Source organism: Podarcis erhardii (assembly GCF_964252035.2).
Source record: "Podarcis erhardii genome assembly, chromosome: 7".
Classification (NCBI taxonomy): domain Eukaryota; kingdom Metazoa; phylum Chordata; class Lepidosauria; order Squamata; family Lacertidae; genus Podarcis; species Podarcis erhardii.
The window spans coordinates 44,354,319-44,373,772 of record NC_138511.1 but is presented as its reverse complement, the minus strand read 5'-3'; the positions used below and the strand labels follow the sequence as shown (position 1 = coordinate 44,373,772).

At 51.4% G+C, this 19,454-nt stretch overlaps 1 protein-coding gene across 1 annotated transcript; it reads left to right on the top strand.

Moving 5' to 3' along the window:
- Nucleotides 1-2,713: 2,713 nt before the first annotated feature.
- Nucleotides 2,714-16,044, top strand: DBNDD1 (dysbindin domain containing 1). Its single transcript, XM_081872405.1, has 4 exons — nucleotides 2,714-2,865; nucleotides 11,874-12,026; nucleotides 12,463-12,603; nucleotides 15,763-16,044. Exons 1-4 carry the CDS (start codon nucleotides 2,835-2,837, stop codon nucleotides 15,930-15,932), a joined length of 495 nt encoding a protein of 164 aa, XP_081728531.1. The 5' UTR covers nucleotides 2,714-2,834; the 3' UTR covers nucleotides 15,933-16,044.
- The last annotated feature ends 3,410 nt before the right edge of the window (nucleotides 16,045-19,454 follow it).

Sequence of the window (19,454 nt, the reverse complement as noted above, 5' to 3'; positions counted from 1 at the left end):
GCTTATTGAAAATATTTGCCCATTGCTGATTTTGCTGCAACTGTGCTTTAAAACTAGGGGACCTCCTGGTAGTTTTGTCTCCTGCTTGCATTGCCTTTATCCACTGACTATGTTGGACTGGGGCTGATGGGAGCTGGAATCCTGAAACATTTGGAGAGCCACAGATTCCTCATCCCTGCGTTTTGCCCCCACACCCTCTTGAGTAACCACCAATTTGAGTCTGGGATGCTGGAGCTCAGCCCAGAAAAATGTCCACTGAGAACAAGGAAAATGCTTCTGGGTATGTGGAGAGCACACTTCTTTAACCACTAGGTAACCTGTTTCTCAATTGCACTCTGAGATTAGGAGGGGCTATCACCAAGGTGGTGGTAGGGGGAATCAGGAAGAGGAGCAGAAAGTGTCTGAGCCAGGAAACAAGATTTTGAGTGATTTAGGCAGAGGCAATGAGAGAGAGGCAGGTGGAGTCCAATTACAGGCCTCCTCAGCTTTGCCTGCTGAGCTCTCGAAGTTTGTTTTAATCTCCAAGGCTGAAACAATGGCCTCACATTTAGCCTTGACCCCAATGGCCTTGTGTTAATTACCGTACCCAGAAGCCCCATCCTCTAGCTAAATTGCTTGGTTGCCCAGGCTAAGAGGCTTCCCTTCATCAGCTCTGTCCACCTGTGCACCCCTAGCCCACTGAGGGGTCGTCCGTCATGGCATTGTTCCCTCTGGTACTGATGGTAGAAGCTATTTGTGTACTGTACACAGAATGGACCACTTTGACCTCCCAGAGAGGCCAGGGACATGCAGCTCCTGCATTAGCCAACCTTTCCAAACCTGGATTAAAGCTCCCATCACCTCCAGCCAGCAGAGCTGCAGGATGCTGGGGGCTGATGGGAGCACAGCTGTGCTGGCTGGAGTTGACAGGAGTTGCAGGTCAAAATATCTAGAGGATCCAAGCTGGGGGAGGCTGGTCTTGACCCTAAGCGAGTAACATTTGTTGAGATTCATGTGGTGAGAAGGAAGGAAACGGGTAAGCAAGCAAAGTGACCCCACCAGTGAAAAAGGGTGACCTGCTGCTTCACACAGCTATGTGGAGAGCACTTCTGACAGTGTGCAGAGTGCACCTGCAGGGTCAACTAATCAACCATTATTTCACTGAGTTATTTGATTTGTATTTATTCTATGGTGGAACTAAAGGATTTCTGATAGAGGCTGGATTCCAGGAAACATTGGGACCCAGTTGCCTAGCTTAGGATGCCATGCATTGCCTATGGCACATTGATTCCCACTATTCGCTTTCACCCTAAGCCTGCTAGAGCAGTGTTTAGACTTCTGCCTTCTGCTTCGGTCCTGCACGGATACCTTGTTCCAGGAAGACAACAGCCAGGGGGTTTCTCCTGTTGGCATTGCTTAATTGGGGCTTTCCGCTTGGATCTGTTTTTAGAAGCTCTTGCTTGGGGGTGGGGTGGAGTAGAGTGGGGTGGGATAAAGAAAATGGAGGTTTTGTAGCCAGAGACTGGAATAAAAGCCTAGTGCAGCTCAGCTGGCAGCCAGCTTCCCTCCATTCCCCGCTGGGGACATGGGAGGTGCAAAGTATGACTGATGAGAAAGAAGCTTCTCTGTGGCTCTTCCAGAAAAAACAGAAAAGCAAATTTCCATCTGGGCTTGCTGGTTCCCCAGGGATACTGAGCCTGGTGGGAGACAGGCGGGTTTTAATGTCTACACAGAGAAGTGGTGCTGTCCTAGGGAGTCCAAAGATTTATTGGGGGTGCAGTAAATTCGTAATAGGAGCCTTGCTGGAGGCCCATCTACTCCCACACCCTGTTCTCACAGTGGCCAGCCAGGTGCCCCAATGGGAAGCCCAGAAGTGGAACTTAAGTACAACAGGAGCTGTCTCCTCACCTGTGACTCCTATCAGCTGCATCTGATCCTGTACAGGCCATCATAATCAGCAGTCCTGGACAGCCTTATTCTTTATGAATTTCTTGCAGTGCTCAGTCTGATGCCCACAGGCATCATCTTCGTTCCACCCTCAAACCCACAACTCCCAGCCCTCCTCTGCTGTTGCCCCACCCAGCAACTGAAATGCTCTGGTAGACTGTCCCTGAAACTGGAGGTTTTTCGTTCTTAGCAACAGACTTCTCCATAAGAATGTCAAAACAAGGCTAAGGTTCTGGGTGAGACCAAGGGCTGTCTTCACCCAGTGCTGTCTCCGGGGTCCTCACAAGAAAGGAGTGAAGGCCGCGCAGCGCCCTCTCCCCGCCTCTCTGAAGGAGGCCTCCGTCTCTGCTTCTCCCTGGCCATGGGTCCAGCAGCCCAGCTGCAAGCCTGCCATCCAGAAGGTCTCTTCCCCTGACTTCAGCGGGATGCGGATTGCGCCGGGAACTCTGCACGTGCTCAGAGGCGCTCAGCTTTTCGACGTTCCAGGGCTCCGATTTCGCGAGGCGGTCGGAAAAGGTTCCGGAGGGAGCCGAACGCCCAAGTCAGCCCAGCAGCCCGCTGGGTGAGCCGGTGGTGCGGACCGGCGGGCGAGCCATTCGCTCGCTGGCGCGGCCGCCTCCCGCGCAGCCCGCCCCCGTCCCCTCCCCTCGGCCAGTGCCTAGCGGCGCTCCTCGACGGCCGAGGTGGGGGGCTGCCGCGGCCGCTGCTGCTCTGCTGCGCCTGCCTTCCTGCCTCGCCCCCCCGCCCGAACCGGCCGGCCGGCCGGGCCCGCTCCTGCTCCTCCCCGGCGATGAGCGCTCGGGCTGCTGGCGCGGCTGGTGCAGTGACCAGAGCAGCGCGCACGGAGGCGGCGACGGCTCGTCAGGCGGAGGAGCGCACGAGCGCAGCGGCTGCAGCAGCCCGGACACATGGAGGGGCCGGGAGGGGCCGCCACCCCGGGTAAGTGCGCCGCTCGCGACGGGGGACGCAGCCCTAGCGGGCGCCCTCGCTCCCTAGCTTGGTGGATCACTGGAGCAAGTGGGGCCGCCGCCCCGATGCTGCGGTGAGGGGCTCCGTCTCGCCTGCAGCGGGCGCTGCTGCGCAGGAGCTGTCCGGACGGGCAGGAGGGCGCCTCGGACACTCCGAGGGGGCAGTTGGACGGGGCCGCCATCCTCTCCCTCCCCGCGCTGGCCAGGAAGGGTCCCCAAGTGGACTGACCAGTCCCCGGCCGCAAATCATAGGGATCACCCGGCCAGTGGCTAGTTGGTGGTGACTCGGGCGGAGGGCGCCTTGGGGATCCGCGCGCCCCCAACTTAGGCGAGGCGCCGCGGAGTGTGTCCGCAGAGGATGGATGGGGCGCGCAGTGGGGTGTGACCGGAATGCTCCCGGAGTGGAGCCTGGACCTCGGGGCCGGGGAGGGTGTGGCTGCCTTGGGCGCGGTGGGGAGGTCGCCTTTGGGCGCGTTTGTCCATTGCCGCTTTGCAAGAGGCTCCGGGGTGATGCCTACTTGGAGGGCCCGGCGGAGCTGGCTGCCTTGCGGGGCGCCTGCTTGGCACTTGGGGCTGCAAGTAGCCTGGCCGGCTGCTTTGAGTGGAGCGGGAGGGAGGCAGCAGTTCCAGGGGTCTTGCCCAGGGCAAGTAGTGTGCGCCCTCTCCACTTTGCTCCAAGCTGGAGAAAGATCTCTTCCCTATCCCTCCTAGAAGCAGGCAGAAGGTCTCTCAGCTGCCCCAGCTGGGGCACCCCTCCCTCGAGGGTATCGTCCCTGTTCCACATCTGGAGCCCAGCAGGCGAGGAAAGGCAGCCCAGCAGCCCGATGCCCTGCCACCTTCCCCTGACTAGGGCAACCCCGCGGGCAGGCTGGGGCTCCGCCGCCGGAGGGAAGCGCCTCCTCGCTGCTGCTCTGCCGCTGGGAAGATGCCGAGACAGGCCCAGCATCGGAACCCGCAACAAGGGCCCCCTTGTGCTTCACAAAGGCTCAGGATGAGGCGAGTTGGCCCAGGACCCCGCTGGGCTTTGCTTGTTTTTAATTACAGGCCTCGCACAAGAGCGCCCTTGAGCATGTGCTCTTTTCGCTGAATAAACTCAACCAGCACCCTCCCCAGGGCTTGAGCTGCTGATTGATGCGTGTCTTGCCCTTTTACCCCAACTCTCTTGGCCACCAGCAGGGGGCGGGAAGGGGTGCTGAATAGTATTGGAGAGATAAAGCGTGAATTTCATTCAGGCCCCTGCTCTCTTCCTCCTCCCCTCACTCCACCCCATACACATTTATGGAAAGGCTTCCATCTCTGACTGGCCTGATTCCTGGCAGCTCTTGCTTTGAGTATCCGCAGCCAGCCGTTTATTCCCCGTACCAAACGCGCAGCTTCCATCAGTCCAGGCCCGGTGACCTGGAGCGCCTTTCACGTAATATGAGTCAGCAGCAGTTGTGAGAATCTCCACACACACACCCCTCCTCCAAGCCCCCTTCCTTCTGCTGGAGGGGGCAGGCTGGGAGAGGAGCTGAGATGATGGGAGTTGAGAGAAGCAGGCAGGCTCCCTCCTTTTTGGGGGGAGGATGTAGATTGGGGAGGGGGCTGCAGGGGGAAGGGGCAGCCAGCGCAGAGCAGCTGGGGTGATTTCCCCAGACAGCTCCAGTCCTTCCAACTCAACAGTCACCAGCAAATTCTCCTAATTGGATTCCTTCTCAACATTTTCCGTTAGGGATGCTGTCAGATTTAGGAGCCTCAGAAGAAGGATGCAATTTCTGAATCTGGCAAGCAGATGCTTAACATTAATGCCTTATAATGCATTGGCACGATTTTAACATTTAAACACGCACACATTTTCAAACCTGATTCCAAGATCTGGCCAGAGGCATTTCATCTGACACCCAGGGATGGCTCTAGTATAGTTGGAGTTAGCAGAACCTCTCCTGTTGGAGTCCAGCCCTCGGGGGCCACTTTACATACACAAGGGCTGGCGCAGACCAGCCTCCTATTGGCACAGATAGGTGAGGAATCTATTGAGCAGGAGGAGTCCAGGCATTCATTGGCAGGAGCAGCAAAGAACTTTTCTCTCTCTATCAAGGCAAGGGCCTCCTTCCATAGGGTGATCTGTAGGGTTTACATACTGTTGGTTGGCAAAACAGATAACAGCAGTGGGTGGGGCTAGGGTCAAAAATGGGCAGTGACATTTCCTTTTCTTTGTTTTTGCTATCCATTTTTTCCACTGCTGCCTATTTTCTCTCTCACTTTTAGGCACCCCTTCTTCTCCACCTCTCCCTGTCTCCAGCAGCCCCTTCTCCCCCTCCCCTGCCTACCACTGTCTCTTTCTGGCACCCTTTGTTCTCTCTGTCTTTTTGACATCCTCCTCCCCCCCTCGTCTTTTTCTGACACCCCTCCTCTCTCTTTCTGACACCCCTCTTCTTGCTTCCTCTCCCTCTCCACCCAGCAGACTGCCAGGGGAGGAACAGATCCCTCTTGTCAGAGGCTTGAACTGATGGCTTGCAGAGCGTTTTTGCAATGAGCCTGAGAGCCGCAGGTTGTCCCTGCCCCTGCTTTGCAGCCTACATTTCTGACACAGAAGAGGCAACAGAGGGAGGGAAGGGAGATGGAGACTGGTGGGGTAGATGGGGAAGGATATGCATTCATTTCAGAGGAAGCAGAAGAGATCATAAAAGCAGCAGGCACATGAGAATACAAAACCTTATCTAAAACTCTTTTGTTAGAGATAGAAACGCGCTATGAAGGAATGATTTTTGCATTATGGTGCTCCATTGGGGAGCAAGCAGAAATAAGACCCTTTAACACAGCATGTCCCTTCTTTCCTGCCCCACCCCCACCCCCAGCAGCAGGAAAATTTCCTTATTAACAGTGCATATCCTCCTTTAGAGAAATAAATCTGACATTTAGATGTGGCTGTTACTAGTGACCTCCTGAGTCTGGGCTACTGTGTTTGTTTTGAGCCAACCAAAAGCATATCAGTGATATTTCAAAAAGGAACCAAGGCTTAAGGATGAGTCAATACTGTAAAGAAGAAAAGAGGATCCTGACTCAGACTGGCAACTTCTGCTCAGCAAGAAGAGTTGGGGGGAATTGTTGTCCTTTCCCCTAGACTGGAATAACATGTGAATCTATATAATAATACACGTACACAAGCCAAGAGTTGGCAACTTGGCACCCATGAGCACAATGGCACCCTTGAGGTCTTGCTTGGGTGTCCACAAAGGCTTTTGGCCTACCCACCCACATTCAATGTCTTATTGCCTGTAAAGTTGTGAGGGGGGTGGTCCTACTTTCTCCCCTTGAAAAGTGTATAGCTATAGCACTAAAGGAGGAAGTTGGAAGAATGTTGCTCTTTCCCACATCCTCTTTCACTTCTATATGTTTTTCAAGGCTCAGATTACGTATTTTATTTAGATCCTTTGGAAAAGCAGAACGCATATGTGTGCGTGTGAGCATTTTCACTCTTTCTGTCTCTCGGGATGGGGGATGTTCTAGGGAGAGACGGGATAAGAGGCATTGGCACGCCCTCAAAATTCCAGATATGCCCAGAAAATGGTTCCCATGCCAGGTTTCAGCTGCAGAATGAGGAACATGTTCAGCACCTCTGAACATGTGCAGAGAATATTTTGTTTACCACTGGGATGCAGCAAATCCCCAAATACTTAGCTGGTTAAACATCTGTCTTAATTTTGTTTAGTTTGGTTATTAAGATGATTTTAAATGGTTGCATTGGTGGCCACTTTACCAGGAAAGCAGACTACATATGTACGCAGAAAATTAACCAGCAAAATCAACCAACCAATGGGGGTGAGTTTCAAGACAAACCGTAGCCCTGGTACTTCTCTTTTCTGGAGCTGTTTGTAAGGTGGAATCTGCTGATCACCACGAGCTGCTGCAGGTTAAACAGGCAATTCTGACTCAGCAAGGAGTTCTGCAACCTGTAGAATGGGTTGGATGAAATGCAAAGAGTTTGGACAGAATCCAGACACAGTTAAATAAACAGCTCTGTTTGGGCTAGGAGAAAAGCGTGTTTGTTCTGTCTCTACTGTTGGAAAAGGACAGTGGATGCTCTTGGATGTTGGGGGCCTCCTTTGAAATGAGCATCACCTCTGCTGGCAGTGCTGCACCCCCAAAGCCCCTTCATGACTCTTAGGTTAAAAAACAACCAGATTGTTACCCACACTAGTCCATGTATTCCCCAGGGCCCCATCATCCCAATCAAATAGATCAGAGCATGCTGACTGCAGAACTAGCAAAGAAGCAGCAGCAGCAGCTTTGGATCCATGGCTTGATTGCTCACAACGTAGTTTGGGAGGCATTCTCAAACCCCAAATGTTGTCAGCAGCTCAGGAAAAGAAGATGTTGCTCTCACTGAAATTCCCCCTTTCACTGCCCTTGCTTTGAGCTGGCTAAATGGAGACTTCTTGTTCTCTCTGCTCAATGCTAATAGTTTCATTGCCCCTGGAGCAAGCAAGGGCTGTGGGCTCCCTCTCCCCTTAGCTCCAGTCCATTAGGGAATATTGCCCCTCGCTTCATTCAGTGCTGCTAGTACATCTCTATTGGGAATCAATGCCCAACTCCCCCACCCTCCTCCTGCTGGGCACATTGCGCTGCTGCTGCACATCTGTGGATGAGAGGAGGAGGCATGGAAATTAAAGAGCACTTTGTTTTTCCAGCGTGATGTGCAGGGATGCTACAGCAAAATTCTGTAAGTGCACATATACACGCACACTTGCAATCATGTAAGGGTACGTTGGAGGACTCAAATTCAGGACACAAGTGCTGGAGGAGGGTAGTTTTGTGGGGGAGAGTGATGTGAAAAACGAGAGCAGCGTTGACCATGGGTCCTGCCAGCACATCAACATGCATGCTTAGCTAGCTGGGATTTGCATTTATGTTCTGGGTAACAGCACCAACATCCTGCCTGTGAATGAGCGGGTAGGACCCAGCCTGCCAATCATTTGTAGCACAAACCTCATGTGCCCCTGTTGTAGGGTGCCAGTTGCCTGATAGCTGGCACAGTGCTGGGGCAGTGCCTGTGTGTGGCCTTGGCACAATGGATGAGGCGGAGAGTGATTTCCCAAGCTCAGAGGTTCTGCTTTTCTGTGTCTCTCTAGCTGAGCCCTTTATATGAGTGGACTGTGCAGACACAGCCTTTCTGGCACCAGCCATGATGTAAAGAGGGAGAGGGGGCACACATGCAAAGTCCTAGCTCCTGGGGAGGGTCATGTGTACCACAACAAGCCCCTGACTTAGCTGCCAACACTGGGCAAAGTGAACGTCTCATCAGAGCATCTGGGGAGACCAGAGCTATGACCTACAGGGAACACCAAAGAATAGGATTTACTACAGGAGCCTTCCCCAACCTGGTGCCCTCCAGCTGTTTTGGACCACAATTCTCATCATCCCCAGCCAGTGCTGCTGATGGAAATCATACACCAAAACAGCTGGAGGGAATCAGGTTGGGGAAAGCTGCTGGCTCAGAGTCTCTCATTGTGTGACTATTCTAGACTCTTGTGCAATTGCATTGCTGGGATTACCTGCACATACCGAAGCCAAGGCTGCTGGCATGTCTTCTACCCCTTGGGTACAAAACTGATGGCCATGGAGTAGGGGGTCAGTGGGGAGACATCTGAGCACACACAGCCCATGGCTCACAGTCAGGACAGTGGCTCTGGTGGCATCTTCCTCCCTCCTGACAGACCAGGCTTTGTTCTGGGTCTGCCTGCCACCCTGCTCTCAAACAGACCAGTCTTTTGTCATTGCAACTCCCAGCAGCAGCTGGTTCCTTAGCAGGAGCCCCAGGTTCTTGGTACCCATCTGTAAATTGCCCTGGGAGAAAGTGCCAACCTTTCTTCCTTTGCCACTCTTCAGGCAAAGCCAGCTGCTGCGCTTCCTGTTTTGTCCCACATCTCTCTGGGTAGCTCTAGGAGTCCTTTTAGAGTTATGAGGCAGGGGGTGCTTAATACTGGGGAAGGGGGAGATAAGGCCCCTCCCCCTTTCCTGGATGAGCTCTTCATCCAAGGCTGAGCAAACAGAAGAAAGGGCAAGGAGAAGGAAGGAAACAAGGGCTAGGGAGGGGTGTATCAGGTGTCTGCCTTTGCAAACACAGCCCCTTTGTTAATAGCCTCACAGCTGCAAAGAGCCTCTTGCGGCAGATTGTGCAGCTTTGCTCATTTACCCCCTTTTTCAGTTTGGGGTGCCCATCCTAGAAGAAAGCTGCACAATGATGCTTTGAAGCCTGGATATCTCAGTTGGTTAGAGCATGGTGCTGATAATGCCAAGGCTGCAGGTTCGATCCCTGTATAGGATAAGGTTACGAGATGTCCCCGTTTCCCGGGGACAGCCCCCAGATTTACAGCTTTCTCAGCATTCACATGTACATAGCAAACAATAAGTGTCTCCGGATTCATTTTAAAAATCTGGTAACCTTAGTATAGGACAGCTGCCTATTCCTGCATTGCAGGGGGTGGGACTTAGATGTTCCTCCGGGTCCCTTCCAACTCTACAATTATATGATTCTAAGACCATGAGCCCGCAGAGGTGCATCTGTGTGGCTTGGCTTGGCCTGAACGGGAGCCACATAAAGAGGGAAATGGGAAGGGAAGATGAGAGGACAAAGACCACAGGGGTATTGCAGGTTGGCATTCCAATTACGTAAAAAAGAGGGCACAGATTTCCATAGGAAATTTTATATGTATGGATGTACAGCCAGGCGTCCTTTTCTCATAGTAGCTACCCAGATGTCAGTGGGGAACCCTCAAGCAGGAGCTGAGCCCAAGAGCCCTCTCCTCACTTTGATTCCCAGCAACTGCTGTTCAGAAGCAGGTTGCCTCTGACTGTGGAGGCAGAGCATGGCCATCGTGGCTAGGAGCCACTGACAGACTTACCATCCATGAATCTGGAAGGCCTTTGGTTGGCAGAGGCTTGGTTAAGGGCTTGGAGCCGAACAGAAAGCTATTAAGGAGTGAGGCTGCAGGAGGAACCTGCAGGAAGAGCAACAGCAAATATCTTAAGCTGAAGTTTAAGTGGCAGAACCGTGGGAGACGCTTTTGACATGGTGCCAGTCTCTGCTAGATGCAAGGAGGGAATAAAACACACACACACACACACACACACACACGGGGGAGACAGCCAAGTTGCAGCTAGACATGGTTGACGCGGCAGGCTGGATTAATCCTTGCAGCCAAATTCAGCACAGGAGGGTGAAGAAATGCAAAAATGGAGAGCCAAAGAAAAGAGGAATGCTGTAGCTCAGCCGAATGGTGACCCAACATCTGAGCTTTGGTAGAAGCGGGAGGTGGAAGTTGTTCCTTGGTTTCTCATCTGCCATGAATAAGTTGCAGGAGTGGCCTGGATAAGGAGCTGGAGTTTAAGGACAGAGAAGCATTAGAAAAGCCTGTCCATCATCCTGTTCTCACAGTGGCCAATGAGGTGCCTGTGGGAAACCCTCAAGCAGAACCTGAGTGCAATTGTAGCACCCTGCTTGTGGGTAACGCTTAGCTGGAATGAAATATTCAACGCAGCAATAGAGAAATTAAAATAATAATTTATTTGTCAGACAAATAAATGAGAGGCTCAGTGGTACATGGTTACCAAGCTCTGGCCTGGCCTCCTGCCATTCTGGCCAGCACTTATATTTCCTTAATCCAGCCCCCTTGCTCCTCCTTTGGCTGCCTCTGTCCAATCAGCCTAGTTGAAATTCCTATTGGCTGTTTGCTAGAACCAATCACAAGAGATACACCCATTTCCTCGCCCTTTTATGGAACACAAAGAGCTATATATTGTTACATCTATAAATGACAAATAAGTAGTAATATATCTTACATATGTCTCAACAAGGAATCTTAATTACCAGCTCACCTCTTGCCCTCCTTGCCCTATTGCCTTCTAAAACAGATGGTTAATCTTAAATTTTTATCTTCAACAGATGTCAAGGATCTTGAGTTCACATCAACATTGAAAGATCTCCTTCATTTGATGGTTTCTAAACAAAAAGGCCTGACAACTATATATCAGGAGTGCTCGATGGCGTCTCCTGTCTGGCAGGAGGCTGGGCTCATTTGCCCCTCTGGTCTCCTATTGCAATATGACTCTATGAAATAAGAATCTAGCATTTCTTAAATCCTTTGCATAATTACATTTAAGCCAATATATTTAAGCTAATATATTTCATACATTATCATAGGTAGCCTTTTAAAAGGAATAAAGTAAAAAAGGAACTCAGTAAAAAACAGCTTTAAAAGAAGCCTCTTCAGTTTACACCCCTCCTTTCACAGCCAGCTAGATGCTTCTCCATTGCTCTTGGCCTTTCAACCTTAGGAAGAAGATATGGCTCATTTTACTGGGAGGCAAATGGTGTTATTTTACCCATTTATCCACCCTTAATTTAGTACTTTGCAACATGCAAGGTCAGGTCTGTAACTCCCTTTTTTATGACTTTGAGAATTGTTTTTCTGCTATAAATCAGGGGGCCCCTTTCCTAGGAGGAAAAACATTGCCAAGGCCTTTTAGGCAGCTGGTCTTTTGCCTGGCATGAAACATTTGAAAATCTTTAAGCTTATTTTAAAATGCAAGCCCTGATTAAACATATAGAAGCTTTGATAAAAATGCAGGCTTATGATTAGATGCCTCACAATAGCACCCAGCAAGTGGTCTTCAGAAGCATTACAGCCTCCGACTGTGGAGGCAGAACCATCGTGGCTAGTAGCCATCCAGGCTGGTGGTCAGTTTAGGGGTCTGTTCCCAGAATTCGCTGCAGAAACAAAGGGCAGTCCCGCTCAGTTTCCTTCCTGCCAATTGGGGGGGGGGGGCTTGTATGGGAAACAGGCCTCTCCTACCTGTTGGCCAACAAGCCTAACTGTATCCACCTGAACTGAAAAGGGATGCTGATGCCGGGTGGGTCTGATCAGGCCTGCGCAGTGATTCTCCCTCTGCTCTCCTACCATGTCTCCTGTAAGCAGATGCAATCCTTTGTCGTTTCAGAGCTGATTAAAGGGGCCCAAACGCCAGAGCGGCTGGCCCCCATTATTGTACCCATACATGGACTGGTGGAAGAGCCCCACAGCCCCCCTGCTGAGGAAGAAGGAGGGATCCCAATCCCCACTTCTGGGCTGCTGCAGGTTGCGGAGCGCAGGCGTAAGTAAAACCTGGAAGGAAGGAGTTGGCTCTCTGCTGGCTGTAGGAGAAGGCAAAGACCTGTTTGGGCCCCTAGCCCAGCTCAGCAACTCCCCCTGAGACCCTGGACTCCCTTACAGCTGCATCTCCTGAGAGCTGCAGAAAGGTCCACCTGGGAGCTTACCGCAAATAAGAAGCATACTTTGCATTCATTTAAAGTGCAGAGGCTAAAAGGCTGAGCTACGGAATCAGGAAAGTCCCTGGCTCAAATCTTGCCTCTGCCATTAACTCGCCAGTGTTCCCTCTCCAGCCTCAGTCTGCAGACCATCTGCAGACCATCTGCAGTGTGGGGAGGGCATGTCCGAGTCCAGGACAACTGACCCTATCAGAGGGCCTTCTCGTCTGTTCCCACACTGCCTAACTGGTCATGGTTCTCACTGACATCTTGTCTCCACAGAACCTTTGAGCAGTGTCTCCTCCCTCGAGGTGCACTTTGACCTTCTGGACCTAACTGAGCTTACAGACATGTCTGACCAGGAGCTAGCGGAGGTCTTTGCTGACTCTGATGATGAGAACACAGGCAATGAATCCCCTGCTGGTAAGTGTGGTTGCTCGATTTAATCGTAAACCAATTAATTATGCAAGCTTTAAAATGGAGGAACTAATTAGTCAATTCCAACTGCATACATCTGCATAGACCTAAGATAGCTCCAAAGGTTGGGGGAGAAACATGTTGGGATTCAAAAGAGGGATCAGCAAGCTGTGGCCCTTGAAATGTTGCTGGACTACAACTCCTATCATCCTTGACAAAAGAGCACAAGATGAGACTGGTGGGTCGAGCCAACGGCTGCAGATCTAATGATCAATGTGGCACTCATCCTGCTAGGCATGTGGGCAGAGGCAGTGTCACATAAATTGGCTTTACAAAGCAGCTAAGCAAGTGCCTTATCCTGGGGGGGGGGGGTCAGCCTCTAGTAATCTCACCCTCTAGTAATCTCACTTGCAAGTGTGAGATTACTTAGGAGAAGCATATCTCGAGAGGCGACTCTGCTCTCCAGTTTTGATCCTAGAAAATTTTCAAACCACAAACAAAGTTGCCGTTTCTGCAGCTTCTTAGAATGCTTTCCTTTTTATACCATAGTTCCTGCTGGTTGGGATTAATGCTGTTACCCCATTCAATAGGATTTTATTGATTTCAGTATAATTCTGGTCTGTTGTTCCCCTCCCCAGGCTTTAAGTTTAACAAGAAGCAGTTCAGACATGATGCCACAAAGGGCCTAAGCATCAGATGTATGCCCTGAGATCTGTTGCCTTCCAACCTGAAGCATATTCAATTGCAAAATGGCAACTCTGTATGGTGCCTTATGGCTCCGCAAAATATGTTTCTGTACTCAGGTGCCCTAATTTCCTTTTTCCTTTTCGTCATGCATCTAATTCTCAAAATTACTTTTTAAAAACTGTTGATGTTCAGTGCACAAGAGTGAGTCTATGAGGCCCAAGTCTTGCAGCGTAATCTTATCCATCTCTAGCCAGAGGTAAGTCCCACTGAGTTCTATGGTGCTTACTCCCAGTTAAGTGGCAACAGGATTGCAAACAGAGTAAGATGCTTTTAATCAGCTAGGCAAGATCTAGGGCACAAAGACTAGGGCAGTGGCAGGGGGAAGAGTGCCTGGCAACTGCCTTGTGGGGCTTGCACATCACCCCAGGCAGAGCTGCTGCGGCAGAAAGGTCACCTGAGCCAATCAACCCCACCTGTGATGATAAGGAACCCAAGCATGGAGTGACAGTGTGAAATCTGCTTAATCAAGCATGCCGGTAGGGGTGTGTGTGCGCCTCATTAAGCAGCCCAGCTGTGCCAAGAGTCTCAGAAAACAGATAGCATTTGACAGGTGTCTCAGAAAAGGAGACACTTTGGCTTAGAGGATGTTCTCTTTGATTGTGGAAAATATCAAGCTTCTCCCTGGGGCAAGCTGGTTCTCCTCTGAGTAATGATGTCCTCATTATCTGCTTGAGGATGATGCGCAAGCTATTGCTCTAGGGAGGGCTTGTGCGCTGTGTGTGTAGGGAGGAGGGAGGGCTCCCCATCCCATGATTACAGGCCCTCTTCTCCTGCCCCTCCCAGAGCAATGGCACGATGAGCAGCTGTGCTGAGAGGGGTATGAAGAGGGTGTCTGCGATGGTGTCTACGGAGGCAGCAGCTGCATCCCAGTGACACAGATGGAGTGGAAATGCAGATCAGCCTCCTTGGTGGGAAAGTGTGAGTGGAATTAATGAGGAGAGTTCCCTGCACTCTCAGCAGACAAGAAGAGGCAGGGAGGGAAATCCAGGCTGCAGGTTGGCTTTTTGATTTGTTATTATTGGCCATCATGTGCATGGATCACACAGAATGAGGCGAGCAGACTCTCAGGGGATCTGCCAAAAACACCCAGTGGATCCCACACCTCTGTTCTACTTCTTCACAGAAAATGCGGGGCTCAAAGTCCTCCCTCTTTCACTGGGAGGCTGTGTCTGGAAAGGGAGCCTATTTGATTTTGAGCAGGCCTTGCAAAATGTATTGGCTGCACAGGCCGCAAGTACAGCAAGGGAGACCCATGTGAGCTGCTCATCAAGGCCCCACGGAACTAGCTGGATGTGTCCTTTGATGTGGACACAGCTGGGAGCTGGCGCTGCGCATGACTAGCTTCCCCTCGCCGGAGTGGGAGGACTTTGTGTTTCTCACTGAGAATTTTAAGTTGGCTACTGTTTTAATCTGCTTCTCTTCTGCTCTGCTGTTGTTTTATCTGCTTTGGATATTTGTTTTGTTTTTATTGTACATTGCTTCAGATAGCTGCCTTTGACACCCAGTATGTGGAAGGGCTCGTCCAAACTTGACTTGTATTTTGATTGCATTCTGCCCTGATTACTGTACTTTTTCATCTATAAGATGAGGGTCTTTAATTTAAACATTAGCTTTAAAATTATCCCTCGTCTTATACTTGGGTAGTGCAGAGTGGGGTTGGGCGATTGGTCACAGCTGCGAGCAGGAGATTCTCAGTGGCAATAGTGCTGGTGATTGGTGGCTGTGAGAAGGGCTGCTGGCGATTGGCTGCCATTTTCCATTTTCTTAATTTGAAGTCCCCCAAAATAGGGGGCGTGTTATACATGGAAAAATACGGTAATTCCCCAGGGTCCGAGAGGTTTTCTCATTGTTCTGCAGCTGTGCCTTGCAAAAACCAGTTCTTACCCACTGAACTGGATCTCCTCAGATGCATGGAAAATCCGAAGAGAGATGTTGCTTACCGAGCTTCTGAGTCAACGGGTACAATGGATTTTTCTCAAGGCACAGCCACAGAACAATGGGGAAACTCTTAGACCTGGGGGAATTAGTTGGTACACGATGCAATCAAAATACGGGTAGACGAAAGTGTGGCTGAGCCCTGATTTTTGCAAAATCTCCAAGAAAGAAAGAAAGAGAGAGAGAGAAAGAAAGAGAGAGAAAGAAAGAAGGAAAGTTTTGAGCTTTTTAAAACAGGAAATTTGCAAAAACAAAAACAAAAAACCAACACTTCCCATGTAGGCTGTCATATACCTGGATTTTCCCAAACATTCTAAACGATTTCTGAAAATTCTGCCTGGACGCTATTTTTGGCGGACAAATCCCCAGATATGTCTGGGAAATTCCGGACATACGGCAGTCCTGACAAAAGGTCTGTCGGTGTGAGGAAGCAACCAGGTGTGCTGGTCAGGTCCCGACCTGCCTTTCTTTCTCTCGGCATAGGTCTGCACCCCCACCCCCACCCTAACCCCCGGGCTGGCTACCTGCGCTCCCCATCCTGGACGAGGTCAAAAGGTGATCAGGGCCGGGAGAAGAAGCACCTCAGCGACTCGGAGCTCCAGGCCAGCAAAGCAGACACTTTCCTTACTGTGGAGAAGCCGAAAGAAGAATAACGAGAGCCAGACCAAGGTGCCAACACTCACTCTTGCACTAACCACAAATTCCAAGCAATTTGTGACCTTAAGAGACATTCATTCTGCCTCCTCCTCTGCCTCCCTCCCTCCCTCCCAGGTCAAGACATTTGCCAGTCTTGCTGGTTGTGTAAAAATCATTTCGCTTAGCCCCCGGCCATGAGTTACATTTGCCCATCAGGACCTTCTCTGCATTGCCATCAACACCAAGCAGCAGATGCCACGTCTAGGGGAGACGGCTGCAGCCCTGTTTCCTTTAGGCACTTTTGAACCTTTTGCTGCTACCTTCTCAACAAAGCCAGTGGCGATGGACACACCAACAAGAGGCTACCTTGCTGGGGAAAGGGAGAGCGGCTTGAAGCACACAGCAATAGAGAAAAAGTTCCCCTTCTTCAGCCACGTGCCTTGAGCAATGCTGGGGTGATAGGAGGCAGCGTCTCAGCCAGGGAAAGGAACCTTGTTATACCAAAGGAAGCTGGGGGAACTCAGAACCATTTCTACAACACTTCCAGGATATGTGATGAAGCCAAAAGTCCAGCTGCCAGGAGGACCTGCTGGGAAAGGGTGGAACCAGCCCTCACTTCCGAAAGCACATTTTCTTCCCAGTGGCCTTAACTCCCAGCTGCTGCTTTGGGGTTTTGGTCTTCTTAGCACACAGCATCCACAGGCTTGGCCTGGCTCAGCATCAGGGCAGCTGCACGCTTCTCCTCCTGCAACTCTGTGCATTCTCACAACTGCTTTGAAGCCAGGAAGGAGCAGGACCGAATTGAGCAGCTAAGTACGTCCCCTTGTGAACTGGGGAGGCCTCTTTGTGCCAGTGGAAAGAGGCACGCTTTAAACCAGAAGCTCTCAGCCAAGTGCTGGACTCAGCTTGTGTTTTCCCTAGTGGTGGCCCTCTGGTGCCTGAATGCCCTTGTAGCAGGGACAGGGAGTTAGTTCAGTCTCTGGGGTCCCCTTCAGCACAGGCTCCTTCCAAGGCTTACACACCCTCTTGTACCCTATTGAGGTTTGGGGGCCTCAGAAACTTTGGGGGTCCACTGTCCAGTTTACCTTACCTTCCTCACCATGGCTGGTCAGCCACTTGGTGTTGCCGCTTGGCAGACTGGGCACCTGCTGTTGGCATCCAGTTAGCTAGACCCAGAGGGTTGCATCCCCTCTCTCCCCCTCTCCTCTCCCTCTCAGGATGGGAAAGCCAGGATGGGGCAGGAACAGCAGCTTCTCTCTCCCAGCCCGACACCATTCAAATCATGTTGCTCCATTCACTTTGCAAATGTGCCGCAGTCCTTACTGGGTTTGCTATCAAAACATGCCTGTCAGTGACATTGAACCGGAGGCTGAGAGGTGGCAACTTGCAGCTGAGGCCATTCAGTTAGGTGGGACCACAGGCCAGAGCTCAGCCCAGCCCTCTGATCCATCAACCACACTGACTCTCCGGACCTCCAAGGGAGACGGGGGCACTGCACAAGCCCCAAAGCCTACAGAGTAACTGCACAGCCCTGTTCTGGGTGACTGCATCTTTCTGGGGGGGGGGGGGTAACGGCTCCACAGCCTGAGACACCACAGTAGCCATGGGCGAAGGGAACGCTGCATTTCTTTACAGCCACCAAGAGAGGTGGTCTGGGCCTTAGTTTAAAGCCGGTTTCCTTGCCAAACAGATCAGAGGGCGACAAAATCTTCTCATGCATTCCTGGGATGAGTCTGTAGCAAGCAGCAGCCTCCATCCTCTGCAGCAAAATGCTGGCATCTTAAGGCAAGAGGGATTTGTGTCAAGACAAATGGAGCTGCAGATGCGTTCCTTCCTCCTCTTTGGGAATTAAAAAATGCACAGCCCTCAGCCCTCTCCACTTTGCCTGCCACACCAGAGGAGATAAACTTTCAAGCCCCATTGTGGAGCGCAGAGCATAGATGACGAGGACTCTGAGGCCTGTCCAGAGTTTCACGGCTTAACAGATAAGCATCTGCTGATTGCAGCACAAGCTGATCTCACAGCCAGCTGAAGTGGAAATGCTGGTGTATCATGATGCCCAGATGACATGTGAGCCACCAGGGAATGTGTGTGTGTGTGTGCATGTGCTGAGAGGGGGCTCAGGAAGAACAACAGCTGCCTGCTTCCCAAATTGATCCTTTGCTTCCACAGCCAAATTCAGCTGTTTGCAGGGATGCTCTCAAGTGCATCCACACCCTTCCAGTTCACAAAACCCAGTTTGTTGTTTATAACACAGGAACCAGAAGCCAACCCTGGAACCCTGAGTCCCTGTGCCAATTTAAACTGGATCTAACTGGGGCTTGTGGCAGAAGAGGGACATCACCGAAAAGCAGCCACTTCTGGAGGACGTGAGGCTGGTTTCATCCTTGCTATGATCTGAGGAACAGTCAGCTTTGTTGGCCAAAGTGGAGGCAGGAAGCTGCAGCAGGGACACCATCAGATCAGCACAATAACAGAGGCCCAGAGGCAAGGGGAGCAGGGGAGCCAAAGCCACTTCCCTGGTGCGCTGCATTTTTCTCACTTGGCACAGCGACAGCATCAAGGCCACTTGAAGGCAAAGGCCATGAAGCTCTTCCAGGTGGCGAGTTCATGTTTCCATCAAGTCCAGCCCCTTCATGCTTGGAGACTCACCTCTGGGTTGCTCACTCTTGGCAAAGCACAATTCCTGAGGACTTGCATTGTGCACAGTTGGGAGAAGGCGGCCTCAATAACCCTGACAGATCACCCCTGGGGTCTCCGCTCAAGAGCTGCTGGAGGCTGTCCTTCACAGCAAGCAGGGTTTCTTAAAGCCACAGTACCAAATTTTCCAGGAGCAGCAGCTAGAATGATCCATACCGTTCTCTCGCTCCCTCCTTCCTCATGCCAACAGGTCCAGCCAGTTGCTCAGCTGGGGGCGCCTTTGCTCCCTCTGAAATACTCAGCACACGCAACAGTATTTACCTGGGCACAGAGGACCAAGCAGAACTTTTCTGCAGGCACACAATGAACAGGGGTCAGGAAGGCAGGAGGTGGCACTTCCAGATACTTCTTGCCCAGCTCTAGGCCTCTCATTGGGCAAGGTGTAAGAGCTGGCAAAACAAAGTCTCAGTTGCTCTGGCTGAGGCAGTGTGGCAGAACTACAGCTTTTACAGGAGCCAATCAGAAGTGTGCTGGATATCACCTAACGATGACCCAACGTGTCCTTTGCTGTTCTTGGGGCTGGGCCGCAGCGTTGACTCTGTCACACAATCCACTTGCTGGTGCCATGAGCAGGAAAACTGCCCAATCAACCGTGCAGACCCAGGTCTGACCTTGATGATGCCCTGCACACCACTGTCTTGTCATTCACCCAACAGACGTGTATAATCCAGGTTTCTGCACTTGGGGTTTGAAGTTTGAATGTGCCCAGTTATGGTTTATTGCTGCCCCCCTCCAACCCCTGGGGTCAGACAGCAGTGGCCTCTAAAGCTGTGGAACAGACCCAGCAATAGATCACAGGGTGTGTCCTGTCCTGGCAATGTAGTCTGAACCATTAAAGC

Coding starts and splice junctions, on each gene's coding strand:
- DBNDD1 (XM_081872405.1), top strand. CDS start 2,835: ATGGAGGGGCCGGGAGGGGCCGCCACCCCGG. Junction 2,866..11,873: donor GGGAGGGGCCGCCACCCCGG/GTAAGTGCGCCG, acceptor TTGTCGTTTCAG/AGCTGATTAAAGGGGCCCAA. Junction 12,604..15,762: donor AGGCAATGAATCCCCTGCTG/GTAAGTGTGGTT, acceptor CTCTCGGCATAG/GTCTGCACCCCCACCCCCAC.